At 43.0% G+C, this 22113-nt stretch overlaps 1 protein-coding gene across 1 annotated transcript in view; it reads left to right on the top strand.

The window, feature by feature from the left end:
- The window catches only part of FREM2 (FRAS1 related extracellular matrix 2), a 285657-nt gene that overhangs the window by 141662 nt on the left and 121882 nt on the right, over positions 1–22113 (top strand). The window contains exons 4-5 of the mRNA XM_077298181.1: positions 11626–11856; positions 20569–20694. Of these exons, the coding sequence (XP_077154296.1) occupies positions 11626–11856; positions 20569–20694 (357 nt within the window). The remainder of the gene's footprint in view (positions 1–11625; positions 11857–20568; positions 20695–22113) is intronic.

Here is a 22113-nt window from a genome sequence, read left to right as displayed (position 1 = left end):
GTGTTCTCTGCTCTGCACCGTTCTGCCCTTCTGTGGCCAATGTCTTCAATATTGATGTGCGCTATGCCAGAGAGTCACTAACTTCTGGTCCCAGTGATCTCCGGGACACAGTGAATTCCCCACAGTGGAGAGACTGCAGGCAAAATGCACATGCGTGAGATTTCCGGCCGCTCACATAACATCAAACAAACACTGAAGAGAAAGGGAGGAGAAATCTTGTATAATGAAGACCGGAAGCAGTTTTATCTTCTGGGCAGCACACTCCCCATAGCCTGCAAGATCGGAGCTGTAAAAGGTGATTTTTACTGAAGAAGGCATCATCCAGGAGGCATACAGGTATGGCTAATGTCAGCTGTATACAACCTGTATGCCCAGATTAATAACTCAAAAAGCTAAAAAAGAGTGACAGGTTTCCTTTAAAGGGGATGTCTACTACTCGGACAACCCCTATGTTTACCCCAGGTAAAATCACTCATACCTCCAGCGCCATTCCAGCGGTGTTGGCACTTGCTCTTCCATGGCTCTCGTGGCAATGTTTCTGCTGCCAATCAGCGCTGGCTTTATTCTCTTCACCTCAGGACAAATGAAAAGATCAGAAGGAAGTGAGAGCTGCTGCTTCTCCGTCACATCCTCTGAATGTCCATTACACTATGAATAATGTACACAGAAAGCAGCCAATCAGGTGTGGACGGGGTTATGTGGAGCTCAGCATTCAGAGAACTGCTAGATCTGCAGCAGATAAAGCACAGATTTTACAAAATGACAGCAAGTAGCCCAGTAAGTGACACATACCTGTAATCGAAGTCTCTGCCCCTACATCAGATGAGGTAGCAAAAACCTGGTGACAGATTTACTTTAATTGTATAAAGTGACTGTAATGCCTGGGAGACCGAGGTACCCAGCACCAGATCAAAGAGGTCCGTCTCTTGAGGGGGATGTCACTAGTGGCTTGACCCGGTGCTGTGGCCTCAGGCAATGCACAGTGTAAGGGATATCATGAAGGAACAGACACTTACTTGATCAGCAGCAGGTCCTCTCAGCTGTGATGACCCCGATCCTGGATCGATGGCTATTGTCCAAATGAAAGACTGAGGCGCTGAAACGTTTAACCAGTTTACTTCAACAAAAAGGGATTTGCAACCAATACTGTCACCGGAGTCTGTTTAAGAACTCTGAATTACTTTGACCCTGTCAGGATTTCCACCTCTTATTATGCGCAGTTTCTGTATGGCCCTGCTGCTGTTTGTGAACTGGCTGCCGACCCAATCTGTCCCTTCTATGCTCTGGTTCGACAGACAACCCGATTCCTTTTTTTGTCGGCTTACCCCCTCTGGGAGTACCGCTGAACTGTGTCTGTTGCTGCGTCTTACCCTGGTGAAGCTGATATCACCTCACTTCCTTCCGGTTGCTGTATTATATATAATGAATATAGCCACGGATCCGGTATCCGTCTCTGCGCCTATTCTGGGTAGAGGTTATTGCTACCCGGTTCTCACAATGTCCTTTTTCTCTATTCCTCTTTTCCTACTATGGGTATCACGGGCCTATAATCCGTCATAGGGCTGTTAGGAGTTCAGTTATACGACCTCTCACTTTCAGCTCCTCAGCCCAACTGCCAGTCCTTTTCTCAGACCAGAATAGATCAAGGGGGGTCTCTGGAGCTCCCCCTTCTGGCCGGAGATGGTAGTGCAGTCTTGCTATTTTAATATTTGTATTTGGTGTCAATAACTATTTTTGTGGCAAATACCCCTAGGGGCGCCACATGACCTTTATTCGATTTAATCTCAATATCTTCATTACAAAGTCGGAAGTGCACTGTATGCATTTTATGCTCTGAGGTCTCTCCAGAACCCAAAGCATAATATGCAGAAGTGAGGGAAGAGGGATTAAAAATAATAACACACTTTATACTATCCTCTCCTAGGCCCTCAGCTGACTTCTTAAGCTGCTTCTTCTGCAGCTCTCTGGTCCTCCTTTCTGGATGATCTTTGTTTCTTCCATGGGCTGAGGCATGTGAGAGGCGACGCATGTCATTGTCTCAGCATGGGCCTCAGTGCCAGAAGAAGCATAAACCCTCTAGAGTGGAGGTTTCAGGAGCTGAGGTGGAGGTCAGGTGAGGGCCTGAGAGAGGTGAGTATAGGAGAAACGGCTTGTTAGGAAAAATTGGTAAAACATCCATCAGTTTTTTTTTGTGTGTGTGAGGAAAACTCATGACAATGATTGTAAAACCTGATACACTGACCAAACACTGATGAAAATCTGACTGGTTTTGGAATGCGAGAAAACTCACTTCTGAATAATTCTTTACTCTTTAGTGGTTAAATTAATACGGAGCAAGCAGTTCCATGCTGTGAAGGGTGTAAACTGTGCCCAAAGGTATTAAAACAAAAAAAAAGGGCCGTCATGACATAAGCGCTTGTCAGCCATACTGCCTGAAGCTGATTACATGGACTTGTAGCAGCCTCCCCCTTCACTGACTGCTGTGCTGCTTTTCAGTCTGTTGGCAGTCTAGGTTGATACGGGAGGTGTTGAAAACGAATCAGTGTCCAATGAGCCAAATGGTAGGAATGAGCAGACTGCACTGCCTGTTCTGCAGGCTGACATTTGGTTTTGGCTACTACTGGGTGTTTTTGAATACAATCCGTTCATCCATTAACAAGATGACACATAAGGTATGATATGTATACAGCTACGCTCCCACAATGAGCTTTTGGTGAGTTTTTGACTCTTTGTATTTTTGATGCAGCGTCTTACAGAGCAGTTGGGATTTATAGAAATCTCATGCTCACTGTGTTACTTAAGCTGTATTTATAGATTTTAACCCTTCCATGACTGGGACATTTTTTGTTTTTTTGCAGTTTATTTTTTTTTCTCTTTTTTCCTACAAAAAGAAAGAGTTTGTTTTTTTTTTCATCGACATAGCCTATGATAAGTGCAAAAAGAAAAAAAAAGAGCATGAACCGCACATCCCAAAATCATACGTTGATCTAAAGCCGCTAGGCAAAAATTTAAATACTGAACATGAGGTTTTCAGTTTAACATTCTGATCAGACTGTATGAAGCCCACTGCCCCTTCACGGCAAACCTCGTAGTGGGTCCTAACGCCCTAACGGAGCGGAGCCGTGCGGCGACCACCGCCGCAGCGGCCATGCACCAGCAGGGCGGACGGCCTGTTGCCCCACAGCACCCATGCTGCGAGACTGAGCCCCCATGACTCCAGACCGCGCCGCCCCACCAGCACAAAGCCACAGCAACAATGGCCGCCACACAGCACCAGCACCAAAATGAAAAGGAGCATTTAAACTCACCTTCCTCCAGCTCTTCAGTGAGAGCCAAAATGGGCCAGACCCCTTACTTTGCAGTCTCCTGCTAATTAAAATCACCTGAGCCAAATGGGAGGAGTGCTGGTCCAAAAAAAGACAAGTACATGATTTGTGCAAAAAGAAAAAAAAGAGCATGAACCGCACATCCCAAAATCATACGTTGATCTAAAGCCGCTAGGCAAAAATTTAAATACTGAACATGAGGTTTTCAGTTTAACATTCTGATCAGACTGTATGAAGCCCACTGCCCCTTCACGGCAAACCTCGTAGTGGGTCCTAACGCCCTAACGGAGCGGAGCCGTGCGGCGACCACCGCCGCAGCGGCCATGCACCAGCAGGGCGGACGGCCTGTTGCCCCACAGCACCCATGCTGCGAGACTGAGCCCCCATGACTCCAGACCGCGCCGCCCCACCAGCACAAAGCCACAGCAACAATGGCCGCCACACAGCACCAGCACCAAAATGAAAAGGAGCATTTAAACTCACCTTCCTCCAGCTCTTCAGTGAGAGCCAAAATGGGCTAGACCCCTTACTTTGCAGTCTCCTGCTAATTAAAATCACCTGAGCCAAATGGGAGGAGTGCTGGTCCAAAAAAAGACAAGTACATGATTTGTGCAAAAAGAAAAAAAAGAGCATGAACCGCACATCCCAAAATCATACGTTGATCTAAAGCCGCTAGGCAAAAATTTAAATACTGAACATGAGGTTTTCAGTTTAACATTCTGATCAGACTGTATGAAGCCCACTGCCCCTTCACGGCAAACCTCGTAGTGGGTCCTAACGCCCTAACGGAGCGGAGCCGTGCGGCGACCACCGCCGCAGCGGCCATGCACCAGCAGGGCGGACGGCCTGTTGCCCCACAGCACCCATGCTGCGAGACTGAGCCCCCATGACTCCAGACCGCGCCGCCCCACCAGCACAAAGCCACAGCAACAATGGCCGCCACACAGCACCAGCACCAAAATGAAAAGGAGCATTTAAACTCACCTTCCTCCAGCTCTTCAGTGAGAGCCAAAATGGGCTAGACCCCTTACTTTGCAGTCTCCTGCTAATTAAAATCACCTGAGCCAAATGGGAGGAGTGCTGGTCCAAAAAAAGACAAGTACATGATTTGTGCAAAAAGAAAAAAAAGAGCATGAACCGCACATCCCAAAATCATACGTTGATCTAAAGCCGCTAGGCAAAAATTTAAATACTGAACATGAGGTTTTCAGTTTAACATTCTGATCAGACTGTATGAAGCCCACTGCCCCTTCACGGCAAACCTCGTAGTGGGTCCTAACGCCCTAACGGAGCGGAGCCGTGCGGCGACCACCGCCGCAGCGGCCATGCACCAGCAGGGCGGACGGCCTGTTGCCCCACAGCACCCATGCTGCGAGACTGAGCCCCCATGACTCCAGACCGCGCCGCCCCACCAGCACAAAGCCACAGCAACAATGGCCGCCACACAGCACCAGCACCAAAATGAAAAGGAGCATTTAAACTCACCTTCCTCCAGCTCTTCAGTGAGAGCCAAAATGGGCTAGACCCCTTACTTTGCAGTCTCCTGCTAATTAAAATCACCTGAGCCAAATGGGAGGAGTGCTGGTCCAAAAAAAGACAAGTACATGATTTGTGCAAAAAGAAAAAAAGAGCATGAACCGCACATCCGCAAATACCCCTAGGGGCGCCACATGACCTTTATTCGATTTAATCTCAATATCTTCATTACAAAGTCGGAAGTGCACTGTATGCATTTTATGCTCTGAGGTCTCTCCAGAACCCAAAGCATAATATGCAGAAGTGAGGGAAGAGGGATTAAAAATAATAACACACTTTATACTATCCTCTCCTAGGCCCTCAGCTGACTTCTTAAGCTGCTTCTTCTGCAGCTCTCTGGTCCTCCTTTCTGGATGATCTTTGTTTCTTCCATGGGCTGAGGCATGTGAGAGGCGACGCATGTCATTGTCTCAGCATGGGCCTCAGTGCCAGAAGAAGCATAAACCCTCTAGAGTGGAGGTTTCAGGAGCTGAGGTGGAGGTCAGGTGAGGGCCTGAGAGAGGTGAGTATAGGAGAAACGGCTTGTTAGGAAAAATTGGTAAAACATCCATCAGTTTTTTTTTGTGTGTGTGAGGAAAACTCATGACAATGATTGTAAAACCTGATACACTGACCAAACACTGATGAAAATCTGACTGGTTTTGGAATGCGAGAAAACTCACTTCTGAATAATTCTTTACTCTTTAGTGGTTAAATTAATACGGAGCAAGCAGTTCCATGCTGTGAAGGGTGTAAACTGTGCCCAAAGGTATTAAAACAAAAAAAAAGGGCCGTCATGACATAAGCGCTTGTCAGCCATACTGCCTGAAGCTGATTACATGGACTTGTAGCAGCCTCCCCCTTCACTGACTGCTGTGCTGCTTTTCAGTCTGTTGGCAGTCTAGGTTGATACGGGAGGTGTTGAAAACGAATCAGTGTCCAATGAGCCAAATGGTAGGAATGAGCAGACTGCACTGCCTGTTCTGCAGGCTGACATTTGGTTTTGGCTACTACTGGGTGTTTTTGAATACAATCCGTTCATCCATTAACAAGATGACACATAAGGTATGATATGTATACAGCTACGCTCCCACAATGAGCTTTTGGTGAGTTTTTGACTCTTTGTATTTTTGATGCAGCGTCTTACAGAGCAGTTGGGATTTATAGAAATCTCATGCTCACTGTGTTACTTAAGCTGTATTTATAGATTTTAACCCTTCCATGACTGGGACATTTTTTGTTTTTTTGCAGTTTATTTTTTTTTCTCTTTTTTCCTACAAAAAGAAAGAGTTTGTTTTTTTTTTCATCGACATAGCCTATGATAACTTTTTTTTTGAGGGAAAAGTTGGATCGTGAAATGATGGGAAAAAATTTCAATTCCGACACTGTTTATTGGGTTTCCTTTTTACAACGTGTCTAAAAATTACCTGGCAGTGTTAGACTGGGGCGTTAAGGGCCCACCAGTAACATTGACTTTGGGGAGGCCCACTTTTCATCTCGTTCACAAATTTAGCAATATCTCTATATAATAATAAACTGGGCAGTTTGGTTAATGAATGATGAGGTGCTGTTTTTTTACTGTACGACGTGAATGAAGTGGAATTATGCCATGTACTGCCCATACAGTGGGGTTGGAGGCCCACCGGGGGATTGCCCTGTTACCCTACAAGCCAGTCCGAGCCTGTGACCTGGCAATATGATTCTTCAGATAAGTCACATTACATCCTTACCAGGCTTTATACAGTTTTTTATTATTATTATTATTATTATTATTATTTTATTAGTCAACAAAGCAAAAGCAAACAAAAGAAAAAGAGATTTTTGTCACCATTTTCTGAAACCCATATTTTTTTTATTTTTCTTTCTGCAAGACTAACATAAGAACTGTGGTTGAGTTGTAGTTTTATTGATACCATTTTTGGATTCATACAACTTTTTTATTGTTGTTTTGGGGTAGATGTGGTGACCAAAAAATGGCAATTCTGGCTTTTATTTTTTCTCTGTGCACGGCTGTCATATAATATTTTCAAAGTACAGATTTTTATGGAAGTGACAAACGTGTATTTTTTTAAAATTTTCAGCTTGGAAAAGGGAAGGATTTGAACTTCTTATGTTTGTAATATTTTTACAAATATTTAAAAATGAACTTTTAATTTATTTTTTAATCCCCATAGTGGACTTGAACCTTCTATATTCTGCAATATTCTGAAATACTACAGTACTGTAGTTTATAATGAAATTGATGATTTCCTATGAGGCTCAGCCAATCGAAAGGAAGACAGATATGACAGCCACTGGAGCCTTTAGTAGGTCCCCAACTGCCATAGTAAGTCATCAACATCCCGAGAATGCGCCGAGGGGGTGCATGGGCACTGGTAATCAAGTGCTCCAGTGACCGAGGCATTTAAATGCCACTATAAGTGATTGACAGTGCCATCTAAAGGCTTGAATAGCAGTGAGTTAGCCTCGGGTGTAGTATGCCAACTGTATCTGTCCTGCTTGGAGCTGGCTCACCTCCTGAGCCCATCATGCCTGCACACCTTCACTCATACACGCAGAGTGCAGGAAGGGATTAATAATAATTTGACATATTTGGTACGTGGCGCAGGGAGGTCGCCATGGGCGAAGTACTCATCTCTTACGACCCGGCATGGTACGAGAAAGTAAGGGTCCTGGCTAAGGGTGTGGCACTATGCCCTTGTAGGCCATTTGTTACTGATGACGGGTTGGCCACGACCAGATGTTGAACAGTTCAATGAGCGAAACCACCAGGCAAAAATAAACTTTTTACTGAACAATAACTTGGTGGGGATTGTATACAGTAGATAGCCAGTAAACTTGGGGCCTTACTACTAGGTGTCCTCTCCTGGGACCCGTCTCCAATTAACCACTCTGTCCTTCCATCGGTTATCCTTTCCTGTTGGCTATGGTTCACAATTATCACCGTATTGGTCTCCCTTCACTTCAAGACACCCACATAATGTGGCAGTGCTACTGTCTAGACCTTAGGTCTACTTCAGACGCACATTAGGCCCTAGCTGACATCCTGACAGGAAACTGTCTTAGTCCTTTCACCTTAGTGCCTCCCACTCTGGGCTAGTCCCAATCTTTAACTCTAGCTTTCCCTACCATTGGGCAACCTACAACATGACAACATTAACGCATGTCACATTACACAAAACAATAATACACTTATTCTTCAAGTGGTAACATTGGCAGTATGTCCATCTCCTTACACATTCACCAACAGACCACACAATGGACCTTATTTATCGAAACAGTATAAAAAATTAACTGTCTAAGGCAACCAATCACATTGCAGCTTTCATTTTCTCATAGCAATTTTGGAAATGAAGGCAGAGCTCTGATTGGTGCAATGAGAAAGAAGGACAGTTTTTCTTTTAGACAGTTTTGATCATGAGGTTCAGTATTGTGCCGATAAGACACAATTTTTTGCTGCTAGCTAAAAACAATTACTTCCTCAATGGGTCATTGTATATTGCACTCCAAAAAATGTTTAATGTTTAAAATGAAGATTACCAAGTAGTACTTGAGGGATTATATGACCAGAGATAGAGCAGGGAGTCCAGGAGACCTGCACGGTGGAGATACTGGGACAATGCACTTTATTATATAGTGAGGCCACATTGAGTCACGCATTGCTCCGTCTCCTTCTCCTATATTCTCTTGAAACCTTTGCCAGCAATTCCACGGGCCATTTGCAGATGACGGTTCTATAAAAATAACTCTGTGTAACCGGGAAGCCGTGCCCTTATCAACTAGGATCCATTTTATTTTGGTTGCCAAATCATGACAAAAATATATATTTATAGATGAGTCAGTGCTAAAATTGTCATGATTTGTGCTCAGTGACATTGTTCAAAAAGTGAGTCAAGATAATGGCATAGTTCTACATACCAATATATAGAAAGTAACCCTGAGATTAACTCTTAGGCCTCAGTCAGACTTTTTTTTTTTGTCATACATGAATAACAGATCAATTTTCATCAGTGTTTGGCCAATGATTACCATCCGTGATTTTCTCGAAAGCCAAAAAAATAATAGCAACGTTTTTCTTACCCGTTACAATGTGAAAAAATTGTACAGATGCCATCCGTAATGGGTGATTTGGATCCATGATTAAAAATGGACATGTCGCCATGATTTTTCTATGAACACGCATGTGAACATGATCATAGATCATAATTGGTATGAGTTCTATCTATAAGAAAACAGACAAATCATCAGGCTTAAATCATTACATGCATTTGTGAAAGAACGAGTCGTTCTAAAGAGCAACTCAATGGATCATGATACTGTTATGACCCCACTGCTGTAACAAGTCAGTTCATGAAATGTCTTCCTTCCTATATATTCCATTATCAATTGTGAGGGGCATTATTGGAAAGTGGAAGAAACTGCAACAGCTCAGCCACATAGTAGCAGACCACATAGAGTCACAGGGTGAGTTCTGAGTTGCATAGAGCACAAAAGTCACCAACACTCTGTTGACTGATACTCATGTCCGGTATCGACTCTGGCTCTCCTAGGGACCACGTTGTTATGTCACACAATCACTGCGGCCAATCAGCCCTGGCTTCACTCTCCTCTCCTACGAATGTAACTGACATCCGGAGGAGGTGAGAAAACAGCCACAGCTCTCACTTCCTCCGGATGTCTTGATTTGTCCGTAGTAGTGGAGAGTGAAGCCAACGTCTCTTGGCCGCAGTGATTGTGTGACATAACAATGGTTGGGGGAAGTAAGTGTAGGAAAACATGACTGAACGGCACAAAAACTTGATCTAAACCGTATCGAACACCTTTGCCATCCATGCCCTCTTGTCCAAATGTTACGAATTTAGAGCCCAATCTTCCATGCTCTCTTGTCCAAATATTACGAATTTAGAGCCCAATCTTCCATGCCCTCTTGTCCAAATATTACGAATTTAGAGCCCAATCTATGGCTTATAGAAGTCAATCTATATATAAAGAATATATGTATATAGATCAGAAAATAAAATATGTATCAATTCTTCACCAAATAAGACCTCTTATAGGTTGTCATTTCCCTGTATGATACAGACAGGATGGGTTTTAGCCTGAATGCTCATGTATGCACTTTTATTAGGGATCTATTTTTTTCTGATCAGGTAAGATGGCGGATAGATTTAAACATAATCCATGCAAAAAAGAATTGCCATGTCAAAGATGAAGTTACAGAAGTAATGATTTGGATGGAGAACATGGTGCCTCACAAATGCACTACATCAGTTCTTGAATGAAGCCATACAGAGCATGTTTACACAGGATTATACTCCATTTAAGCATCCGCTTTTTTCATGTACGTTAAAAAATGGACCTATTCCATCAGTGTTCTGCATCCAATTTTTAATCGGTGTTTGGTCAGTGTGTTATCAGTGTTTCATTAGTAATTTTCTTGTTTGGTTGAAAAAAAATTGCAAACCTTCTCTTGTCCACTAAAAAATAATTTAAAAAAAAGCAGATGGTTTACACATATAGGGCATCTGTGTACAGTCCATGATTTTCACGGACCCATTGATTTGCATGGGTGACTTTGCTCCAAGACTCGGATCATGTCCATGAATTTTTTTGCAAACACGCGATCCCCAAAATAAAAAACTGCTTACATGTGAATAGCACCATAAATTTTAATTGATACATCTAGTACAGGGGAAGGGAGCTTCAGGCCTGCTGGCTGTTTACGGTCCTGAATGACCTTTTATCTGGTTCCCGGGCAGATTCCCAGGGACCACAGTGCTTGGGCTGGCAGCTTTATTTTGACAGCCACTGGCCCTTTACTTTCTTCTTGCTCTGAAAGCATGTACATGTAGTGTTCACTACTGAACGCTGAGGTGTGTGTAGTGAATGATTATGCCCTGACACCAGTGCGGGCATCAGGATGTACTTTATGGGCAGAGTTAGCACATGATTTGTATGGCCCCGATGGATAGGATAAATTTCAAAATGGCCCTTGGCAGAAGAAAATTTCCCCACCCCTGATCTAGTATCTATGAAAATCACAGAACACGTACATGATTCACAAATGTCTGAATTTGGCCCTATTGGGTGCGTTGGCCCCAATTGTTCACGCACAGAAATTATGACCTTGGCCTTCTTTAGGGTACACAATTACTTCATAAAGCAACATATTCTACCTCCGTGGGCCAGATCCCAATATTGCACTGTGCATGGGTCCTTTACATGCAATGGCATACACAGATTACAACATCAGCAAATAGTAAGGACTCATGTTTCGCCAGGTGGATCCTCTGTCTTCCTTCACAAGGCATAGCTTGTCCCTAGAAGCAGAAAACCACCAAATGTTGATTCCGAAATTGATGAAGGATTCTAACACTATTAATTAGATCTACAAATCATGAGTAAAATTTAGACACTGTAAACTTAGACCAGACAGTCTCGAAATGCGTCAAATTTTTCAAAGTGTTGCATGAAAATTTGGTACATTTTTAGACCGTGTAAATGTATCCTATCTATTGTTTGGCTTAGTTTATAGCAACATTTTGCCATAATTTTGGTGCACAGTGTCACATTTAAAAACACTCCCCTTTTCTATTTAGACTATGATGTTTTGACACATCAGTACAAAAAAAAGTGGCACTTAACAAATGTCATAGAAGGCATCCATTCGTTGTCAGCACTGGATTCTGCTCCCTGATGAAATGTGATGATGAATGAATCTTGGTAATTGTCATTTAAGCTGAAGATTGCACATTCCTAACATTTCTCAAATTGCCTTCTTCAGGTATTGGCACTGCAGATGGGACTGCTGAAAAGGACAAGGACTTTAGAGGAAAGGCCCAGAAACAAGTACAGTTTAATCCTGGGCAGACCACGGCAACATGGAGAGTGCGGATCCTGGCTGATGGAGAATATGAGCAGTCTGAAACCTTCCAGATCGTCCTCTCAGAACCTGTCATGGCGGCACTGGAATTCCCAGAAGTGGCAACAGTGGAGATTATCGACCCAGGAGATGGTACATAGACTAGTTATTCAATGTTCTGTTCTCTGTTTGTTTTGGCCTTTTAAGCTTTTAATGTGCTGTCTGTATATGGGGGGAAAATGTCTCAATTACATCCATCAACAGTTAGTAAAAAAAAGAGGAGTAACATGTCACCACGTCACATATCCCATGCCGCTCCCATGTGAACATTTCCCAGGACCTTTATGGATCTCCATCTGACTTCACTGATGATGTGTCAACACTACTGAGGTCACCACCATGGACGATTATTTTCTGCTATGGTCATATTCCACGTTGACATGTCATGCCCGATGGCAGGTGAACAAAGACTGACAGGGAACTCTGGGAATCTTGTGTTATTTCAGCACATTGTAAGCTGTTTCTAAAAACATTCATGGGGTTTCCTGAAACACGTGTAGTATCTGTGACAACATGATAGGTTCAAAAATTCAAGAAAAGTGGGGCACTCACCACTTCGCATTAAAATATTACTTTATTGCAGTTTCATGTACTGAGATTGTGGAGATAACAGCTGACAGCCGTTTCGCACGAGAGTCATGCTTGCTCTCACGCGAGAGGGCTGTCGGCTATAATTTCCTCCACAATCTCTGTTCACTGAACTGCAAATAAGTAGTATTTTAATGCGAAGTGGTGAGTGCCCCATTTTTTTTGAATTATCCTCATCTATTTGCTTGCATACCAGTCCTTCAAAGTGAATGAGAGCAGCCACGCTACTTAAATGCTCAATGCTTAAATTATCATGACTGGTAAAGGATTGTTTCTTGACCATTTTCCTAACAACTGCCGTCCATGATGACCATTTTCCATCCTATTTTTTGGGTAGCTATGGCATAATTGACTTATTTGGCTTAGTAAAGACGTAACCGTGGGAACTAACGCACCTACGGCTTCTTCTCTCCCCATAAAGTAGTGCAAAAAGAGCAATGTCATATTTAAGAAGACACAGGAGACCTGGTTTGTGTAAGGTGATACATTTAGGAGTGAAGAAGTGATAAAATGATTGCTAAATGCACCTTAGTGTAGATAACTGATAAAGAAGGCATGCGCTGGCAGGGCGCCCACTCAACATCTGTTCTTTATTCCTGAGCCTTACTTAAAAGGTGAAAGTTGAATGCCTCAGACCTGTATTGGTATTTCTTGTACTTGTAGGCCATACCCCTGGATGTATCATTTTCCATTTTACTAGGCGTCCATAATTAATGGCCTGTGTTGGCATTTTGTGAGATCATAGAGGGAGAATACCAACTGTTAATTAAACGGATTATCTACTTTGAACATTCCCCTTTTTTTCTAGAACTGTTCAGAGATGAACAGATGTTTACAGGCTGTCCTGGGTCAGAGACCCCTAACGATTAGCTTTAATTTTTGATGTACCCTAGCAGCAAGTGTTCAGTTTTCCTGCAGCACCACCACAGTATAAGGGAAGAATTAAACAGTTCCCTTTAAAATAAATGGTTTGTCCTTGTAACTCATGGAGTTGCTTGGTCCTCCAAAGACACAATTTGCTCTGTTCTGCTCCCGTGTCCTTAGATAAGGATCCTTGATATTTCTAAAGATCCCTGAGAGTTTACCTCCCATTTCCTCTTATAAATGGTCTGTGCTATCTTGGATTTGGAAAGTATGATCTTGGCTGCTAATTCCTGCACTTGCAGCTATTGTTTTAGGGGAATGTGCACCCCATTTGGCAAGTTAGCAATAAGTAGGGGTAGTACAGCGGGTACGGAAAGTATTCAGACCCCTTTTCACTCTTTGTTGCATTGCAGCCATTTGGTAAATTCAAAAAAGTTTTTTTTTTTCTCATTTAATGTATGCACTGCACCCCATCTTTACTGAAAAAAAACAGAAATGTAGAAAGTTTTGCAAATTTTATAAAAAAGAAAAACTGAAATATCACATGGTCATAAGTATTCAGACCCTTTCCTCAGTATTGAGTAGAAGCACCTTTTGAGCTAGTACAGCCATGAGTCTTCTTGGGAATGATGCAGCAAGTTTTTCACACCTGGATTTGGGGATCCTCTGCCATTCTTCCTTGCAGATCCTCTCCAGTTCCGTCAGGTTGGATGGTGAACATTGGTGGACAGCCATTTTCAGGTCTCTCCAGAGATGCTCAATTGGGTTTAGGTCAGGGCTCTGGCGGGGCCAGTCAAGAATGGTCACAGAGTTGTTCTGCAGCCACTCCTTTGTTATTTTAGCTGTGTGCTTAGGGTCATTGTCTTGTTGGAATGTGAACCTTCTGCCAAGTCTGAGGTCCAGAGCACTCTGGAAGAGGTTTTCATCCAGGATATCTCTGTACTTGGCTGCATTCATGTTTCTTTCAATGACAACCAGTCATCCTGTCCCTGCAGCTGAAAAACACCCCCATAGCATGATGCTGTCACCACCATGTTTCACTTTTGGGATTGTATTGGGCAGGTGTTGAGCAGTTCCTGGTTTTCTCCACACATACCACTTAGAATTATCACCCAAAAGGTCTATTTTCATCTCGTCAGACTAGAGAATCTTTTTTTCTCATAGTCTGGGAGTCCTTCATGTGTTTTTTTAGCAAACTCTTTGCGGGCTTTTATATTTCTTGCACTGAGGAGAGGCCTCCGATGGGCCACAGTGCCATAAAGGCCCGACTGGTGGAGGGCTTCAGTGATAGTTGACTTTGTGGAACTTTCTCCCATCTCCGTACTGCATCTCTGGAGCTCAGAAATAGTGATCTTGGGGTTCTTCTTTACCTCTCTCACAAAGGCTCTTCTCCCTGGCTCTCAGTTTGGCTAGATGGCCAGGTCTAGGAAGACTTCTGGTGGTCCTAAACTTATTCCATTTAAGGATTATGGAGGCCACTGTGCTCTTAGGAACCTTGAGTGCTGCAGAAATTCTTTTGTAACGTTGGCCAGATCTGTGCCTTGCCACGATTCTGTCTCTGAGCTCCTTGGCCAGTTCCTTTGACCTCATGATTCTCATTTGGTCTAACATGCACTGTGAGCTGTGAGGTCTTATATAGACAGGTGTGTGCCTTTCCAAATCAAGTCCTATCCGTTTAATTAAACACAGCTGGACTCCAGTGAAGGAGTAGAACCATCTCAAGGAGGATCACAAGGAAATGGACAGCATGTGACTTAAATATGAGTGTCTGAGCAAAGGGTCTGAATACATATGACCATGTGATATTTCAGCTTTTCTTTTTTATTAAATTTGAAGAAAAAAAATCTACGTTTCAGGTTTTTTTCAGTCAAGATGGGGTGCAGAGTGTACATTAATGAGTAAAAAAATGAACTTTTTTGAATTTACCAAATGGCTGCAATGAAACAAAGAGTGAAAAATTTAAAGGGGTCTGAATACTTTCCGTACCCACTGTAGGTGGCTCAGTGGTTAGCACCGTAGCTTTGCAGCGCTGAGGTTCTGGGTTAAAATCCCACCAAGGGCAACATCTGAAAGGAGTTTGTACGTTCTCCCCGTGTTTGTATGAGTTTACCACCATACTCCAAAGACATACTGATAGGGAATTTAAATTCTGAGCATTTACAGGACAAATAGAAGGGACACTGGATCTGATTCATCAAAGCTTTTATGCCAGAATTCTGGCATAAAAAGCTTTGGAAAGTCGCAAAAGTTTTGTGCAATTTTTCACCCGTTTTTGCCCAGCTATCAGTGGGGGAAGCTGGGATGGAATGGGGGAGTGACCAAGCGTGGTGACCCCCAGCTTGTCAAATTCATGACAAATGGCCATGTTTCTCATGCCACAAATATTATTCCAGTCCCTGAATGGACTAAAATTTGTGGCAAAGCGCATGTAGTGATGGAAGCTGCTTCACGCCTCGGCTGATTCTTTAAGAGACATACACCTCTTAATGAACCTGCCTCATACTCCACCCCACTCCCTCATCAAGTCCAGCGTGACACCGAAATTGTTGAATCAAGACCTAAGATTCTAGGATCAGACTACACTTTTTTTTGTAGTCTGTTACCATGGAGATTTAGGACTGCATAAGAGCTGCAGGCACAATACAGTTGGAAATTTGGTAAAACCTGTTTGTAAATGTACCGGTACTCCTTTTCTAGATGTATTCCAGCAGTGACATTTTTTTACGTTGTATGTTTCTAGATATATTCTTAGCTGTATTACTGCCCAATTTGCAGCACCGCACATACTTTCTTTACTAAATTATCTCTTAATGTACACTCACTGGCCACTTTATTAGGTACACCTGTCCAACTTCTTGTTAACACTTAATTTCTAATCAGCCAATCACATGGCGGCAACTCAGTGCATTTAGGCATGTAGAAATGGTCAAGACAATCTCCTGCAGTTCAAACCGAGCATCAGTATGGGGAAGAAAGGTGATTTGAGTGCCTTTGAACGTGGCATGGTTGTTGGTGCCAGAAGGGCTGGTCTGAGTATTTCAGAAACTGCTGATCTACTGGGATTTTCACGCACAACCATCTCTAGGGTTTACAGAGAATGGTCCGAAAAAGAAAAAAAATCCAGTGAGCGGCAGTTCTGTGGGCGGAAATGCCTTGTTGATGCCAGAGGTCAGAGGAGAATGGGCAGACTGGTTCGAGCTGATAGAAAGGCAACAGTGACTCAAATCGCCACCCGTTACAACCAAGGTAGGCCTAAGAGCATCTCTGAACGCACAGTGCGTCGAACTTTGAGGCAGATGGGCTACAGCAGCAGAAGACCACACCGGGTACCACTCCTTTCAGCTAAGAACAGGAAACTGAGGCTACAATTTGTACAAGCTCATCGAAATTGGACAGTAGAAGATTGGAAAAACGTTGCTTGGTCTGATGAGTCTCGATTTCTGCTGCGACATTCGGATGGTAGGGTCAGAATTTGGCGTAAACAACATGAAAGCATGGATCCATCTTGCCTTGTATGGAGCATCTTTGGGATGTGCAGCCGACAAATCTGCGGCAACTGTGTGATGCCATCATGTCAATATGGACCAAAATCTCTGAGGAATGCTTCCAGCACCTTGTTGAATCTATGCCACGAAGAATTGAGGCAGTTCTGAAGGCAAAAGGGGGTCCAACCCGTTACTAGCATGGTGTACCTAATAAAGTGGCCGGTGAGTGTATATACAGGAGTGAAAAGCGATTACGCAGTTTTTATTATGTAACTCTAAGCCGACAAATATGTTTTCCTAGTACGAGCTGGCTGTCGGTGCAAGCGCGGCCCTGATTATATTTCAGTCCCTCATGGAATGTGCAGCATCCTGGCCGTAATGCACGTGAAATCAGCTTCATCTCATCGTACAGCTCACATTTCAGAAAGAAAATGGTCATGTAAAAAAACGCCAGCTTGTAATGATAACATAACCACAGATTTGTCTCAGCAGTGCGATATAAGGAATACAGTGGGTCAGTTTTATTGTGTATTCATGCCAGAACACATGGCTACAGAAGCACAGCTTGTACCGGCCGCCATTACTTCTCACTTCATGGTGTACTATTACGTAGAATGCTGATTGCAACATCTAAGTGTTAGCATAGAAGATGGTACTCATACTTAGTAACAATCTGACCTAGAAAGTCACGCTATTTAACCCGCGCAACAAATGCCATAAAAAAAGAGCTGCAAATTTTTGTTCTTCTGACCCCAAAATGGAGTTAAAAAATTATTGATAAGTCAAAATGGTACAAAAACACCTAATCCGCAGCACTTACATAACTCCATCAATGGAAAAAAAGTTCTGTGCAAAAGTAAATGATAACATTATTGTACAAATCTATATCATTTTTTTTAACACGTCATTTTAATGTTTTCTCATTTCTCCTATCCCTGTCTACATGCCCTATTAAGGTTTCATTCGGATGTCCATTTTTTTATTTACAAGAAAAAAAACAGACCACTTTTTAGCAATGTGTTGGACTCTGTGTTCATCCACATTTGGTCCTGGAGTCTCTTTTTAGCATCTGTGGGGCATCCGTTTTTCTCGTATGCAATAGAAGCAAAAATACAATGCTTCTCCTACACATTAAACAAAGAAAAATGGAAGAATTTAAATGACAAAGACTACCTCTTGAAGCTCATCAAGAGAATGCCAAGAGTGTGCAAAGCAGTCATCAAAGCAAAAGGTGGCTACTTTGAAGAACCCAGAATATAAGATATATTTTCAGTTGTTTCACACTTTTTTGATAAGTATATAATTCCACATGTGTTAATTCATAGTTTTGATGCCTTCAGTGGGAATGTACAATTTTCTTAGTCATGAAAATACAGAAAAATCTTTCAATGAGAAGGTGTGTCCAAACTTTTGGTCTGTACTGTATATTTTTTAGTAAAATGTAAAGTAAATTTTTCTATTAGTCTATAAACTTCTGACAACATGTCTCCGAATTTCCAAGCAATAAATTTTGTATTTTTTTCATACAAAGAAAAATGGTCAAAATAAAAAAAAACAAAAAAAAAACAGTGCTTTCAGACCTCAAATAATGCAAAGAAAGCAAGTTCTTAATCATTTCGAAAAAAACAATACTAATGTTTTAACTCAGGAAGAGTTCAGAAATCAATATTTTGTGGAATAACCATGATTTTTTATCACAGCTTTCATGCGTCTTGGCATGCTTTCCACCAGTCTTTCACACTGCTCGTGGTGCAAAAATGTAAGCAGTTCTTCATTGTTTGATGGCTTGTGACTATCCATCATCCTCTTGATTACATTCCACAGGTTTTCAATGAGGTTCAGATCTGGAGATTGGGCTGCCCATGACAGGGTTTTGAGGTGCTGGTCTCTTAATTTTGCCAGAGCTGTATGTGCTTTTATACTTGGGTATCGTACCAGGTTTTTCTGTTTTTTAGCCAATATACATTATACAATTTTGTATAATGGGAAGTTATATATTCTAGATCTTTTCTTGCTGCCATCTAAAACTTGCAGTGTTATCCTCCACTGCTAATGTGAGGATCATAAAGGTGTGGGGCTGGATAGAGATGGCGTAGGCCAACACATAGCTAAATCACTATTTGTTTTCAGAGCAAGACTTGCAGGGTCTTGTAATCTGCTGCGAAATATGTAAGAATTGGGGTTTTGTTTATCTTAGGCCGGGATCACACATGTGAGAAATACGTCCGAGTCTCGAATGTTAATACCCGGCATTTCCCCCGTCACTCAGGAGTGGAGCGTGCGGCTGCATGTATTGCTATGCGGCTGAACGCTCCGCTCCTGAGTGACGGCGACAATGCCGGATATTAACATGCGAGTCTGGGCTGTATTTCTCGTATGTGTGATCCCGGCCTTAAAGGAAGACTGTCACCCCAAAACTGCAAATTCAACTGCTATGTAGGGAACGTATCCACTATAACAAGCATGCCAGTAACATAAGTTAGTGATGTAGTTGCAGAAAAGTTTCATTTGCAAATGAGGGTATTTCCGTGCACCCTTGGTATGGCTAATGGCTGGCTGCATCGTTATGTCCTCTGATTTGCATATCTAGTACTGTCCCTGAGCTAGATTGACAGCGCTCAATTGACAGCGGTGCTCGGCGCTCAAAGCAAGTGAGCATTTCTGCTACATACAGGCGATCTGTTCATCGCCTGTGTGTAGCAGAGACGATTGGACAACTCCAACCTCTAGTCTCCCATGAACACTATTTTGGCCGCCGCTACATTGCAATAAAATGCAATAACGGGCAATTAAAAGATCGTATCTACACTAAAATGGTATCGATAAAAACATCAGCTCTTCGTGCAAAAAGTAAGCCTGCACCCAGATCATGAAAAATGGAGAAGCTACAGGTCTTGGAAAATGGCGTTTTTTTTTGGGGGGGGGGGTTTACCAAAGTTTGGATTTTTTTTTTTCACCACTTAAATAAAAAAGAACCTGGACATGTTTGGCAATGACCTGGAGAATCATAATAGCAGGTCAGTTTTAGCATTTAGTTAACATGGTGGAAAAAAAAACCAAGAAGTGTGGAATTGCACTTTTTTTTTTTTGCAATTTCACCGCACTTGTAATTTTTTTCCCGTTTTCAGTACAAGATATGTTTAAAACCAATGTTGTCAAAAGTACAACTTGTCCCGCAAAAAACACGCGCACACATGGCCATTTTGGCCCTGGGAAGAAGGGAAGCAAAAAACAAAGACGGAAATACCTCCGGTCATGAAGGGGTTAAAGGGAATCGGTCAGCAGGTTTTTCCTATGTAATCCGAAGACAGTAGGAGATAGGGATTAAAACACAGATTTCAGCTATGCCTCCATGTTTGTTTGTTTTTTGCTTGCAATGATTGTTTTAGCACCAGGAGCTTATCATCGCTGGGACACAGCAGCACATGCATGCTAGTCTGATACAACTCCTACTGTGATGAGCAGCTCACTGTCTATAGACTATTTACATACAGAGCCTGGTGTGGGCGGAGCTAGCTTCCTCAGCTCTGCTGTATTGCCAAATCTAAAAACTCTGATTGTGTCAGAAGGGCTGCACCCAGTAAACTAAGTTATACATTGTTGGATTCAGCTTCTCTTTGCTTACATTATGCTGCTCTCAGATGAGGTAGCAAAAACCTGCTGACAGATTCACTTTAAGATCAGTCAAAAAACACTGCTCATTGCCGGTCTAAACAAAATGTGAAAGCTGTGGTTGGATCACTGATTTTAATTGTAAACGTGTGTGGGTCTTCCTGTGGCCTATATCTTTCGTCTAACAATGGCATTTGTTAATGTGTGTCATTCCCCAGTCATATAAAATGATTATCTTCTGATTCCTTCCATTTAGAATCAACAGTGTTTATACCTGAAGCCATATACAAGATTGAAGAGGACATTGGTGAGCTGTTCATACCGGTCCAGAGAAGTGGAGATGTCAGTCAGGAGTTGATGGTGATATGTTTTACACAGCAAGGTAAGAATTCTTCCGTACATTATGTCGTTTACTGTTTTTATTTAAAAGGATGTAATCATTAGAACAGGTTCATACAAAACTATTTTAATATTAATTTAAGTTAATTTCATTTTATATTATTTTTGTCATTCTTGTGCTTGTGTAAATATGAAATATTGATCACTAAATGTCAGAATAATAAGCTAAACTCCTTACTGATAAATCACAGAATCCTAGAACGTTAGAGTTGGAAGGGACCTCCAGGGTCATCATGTCCATCTCCCTGCTCAAAGCTGGATTCACTAAATCATCCCAGACAGATGTCTGTCCAGCCTCTGTTTGAAAACTTCCATTGAAGGAGAACTCACCACCTCTCATGGCCGCCTGTTCCACCCATTGATCACCCTCATTGTCAAACAGTTTTTTCTAATATCTAATCAGTATCTTGTTCCTTTCAGTTTCATTCCATTGCTTCTCGTGTTTCCATGTGCAAATGAGAATAATAATGATCCCTCTACCTTGTGACAGCCCTTCCGATATTTCTAGACAACTATTTAGTCTCATCTTAGCCTTCTTTTTTGGAAGCTAAACATTCCCAGATCCTTTAACCGTTCCTCGTAGGACATACTTTGCTAGAACATGATCTTACTTTACAGCCTATAGTAAAACTGAATTTTATCACTAGTTATTAGCTGGAAGCAGGGCCGTATTTGCCACTAGGCACTCGAGGGCACGTGCCTAGGGTGGGGCAATGCGGGGGGGGCGGCACCTGAGCAGGGTTTTTTTTTTTTTTTTTTAAATTAGACAGTCCGGTCCGGCGTGGTCACCTTAAGAGAGCAGCCCCCCCCCCGCCGCCCCCCCCCCCCCCCGCTTCCTTGCTGGCACAGCCCCCATTGAAGACGTGACTCTCTCATACTCACCTCACCTGCTCCAGCGGTGCCGGCTGGTCTGCTCTCAGCGACTGCACGACTGCAGCTCGTCCTGTGTGAGCGGACACATGGTGCCGCCTCATTAAGGTGATGAATATGCATGCATATTCATCAGCTTAAATGAGCGTTACCACCTGACCGCAGCGCTCACACAGGACGAGGAGGACGGTGCGCAGGGACAGAGCGAGGTGGAGGATTCCGAGGATTCCGTTCTTCTGCTGCGCGGTGTGTGAGGTGACTCAGGTGAGTATGACAGCCAGGGAGGACGGGGGGAGCCGGGGAGGGTGTAGGAGGTCCGCGGAGCTGAGCCATGATACAGGATGGGGCTGGGAGCGTCGGAGAGCCGGCGATGAGCCACGCATACGGCGGGCGGGGGGAGATGAGCCACCCACGCAGATACAAGGAAGTGGGGGGGAGGGGGAGATGAGCCACCCACGCAGATACAAGGAAGGGGGGGGGAGATGAGCCACCCACGCAGATACAAGGAAGGGGGGGGAGATGAGCCACCCAC

The sequence above is a fragment of the Ranitomeya variabilis genome, chromosome 3 (genome assembly GCF_051348905.1).
Source record: "Ranitomeya variabilis isolate aRanVar5 chromosome 3, aRanVar5.hap1, whole genome shotgun sequence".
NCBI classification, from domain to species: Eukaryota; Metazoa; Chordata; class Amphibia; order Anura; family Dendrobatidae; genus Ranitomeya; species Ranitomeya variabilis.
Note: the sequence above shows the minus strand (reverse complement) of the source record. Positions and strands in the feature narration are given on the sequence as shown.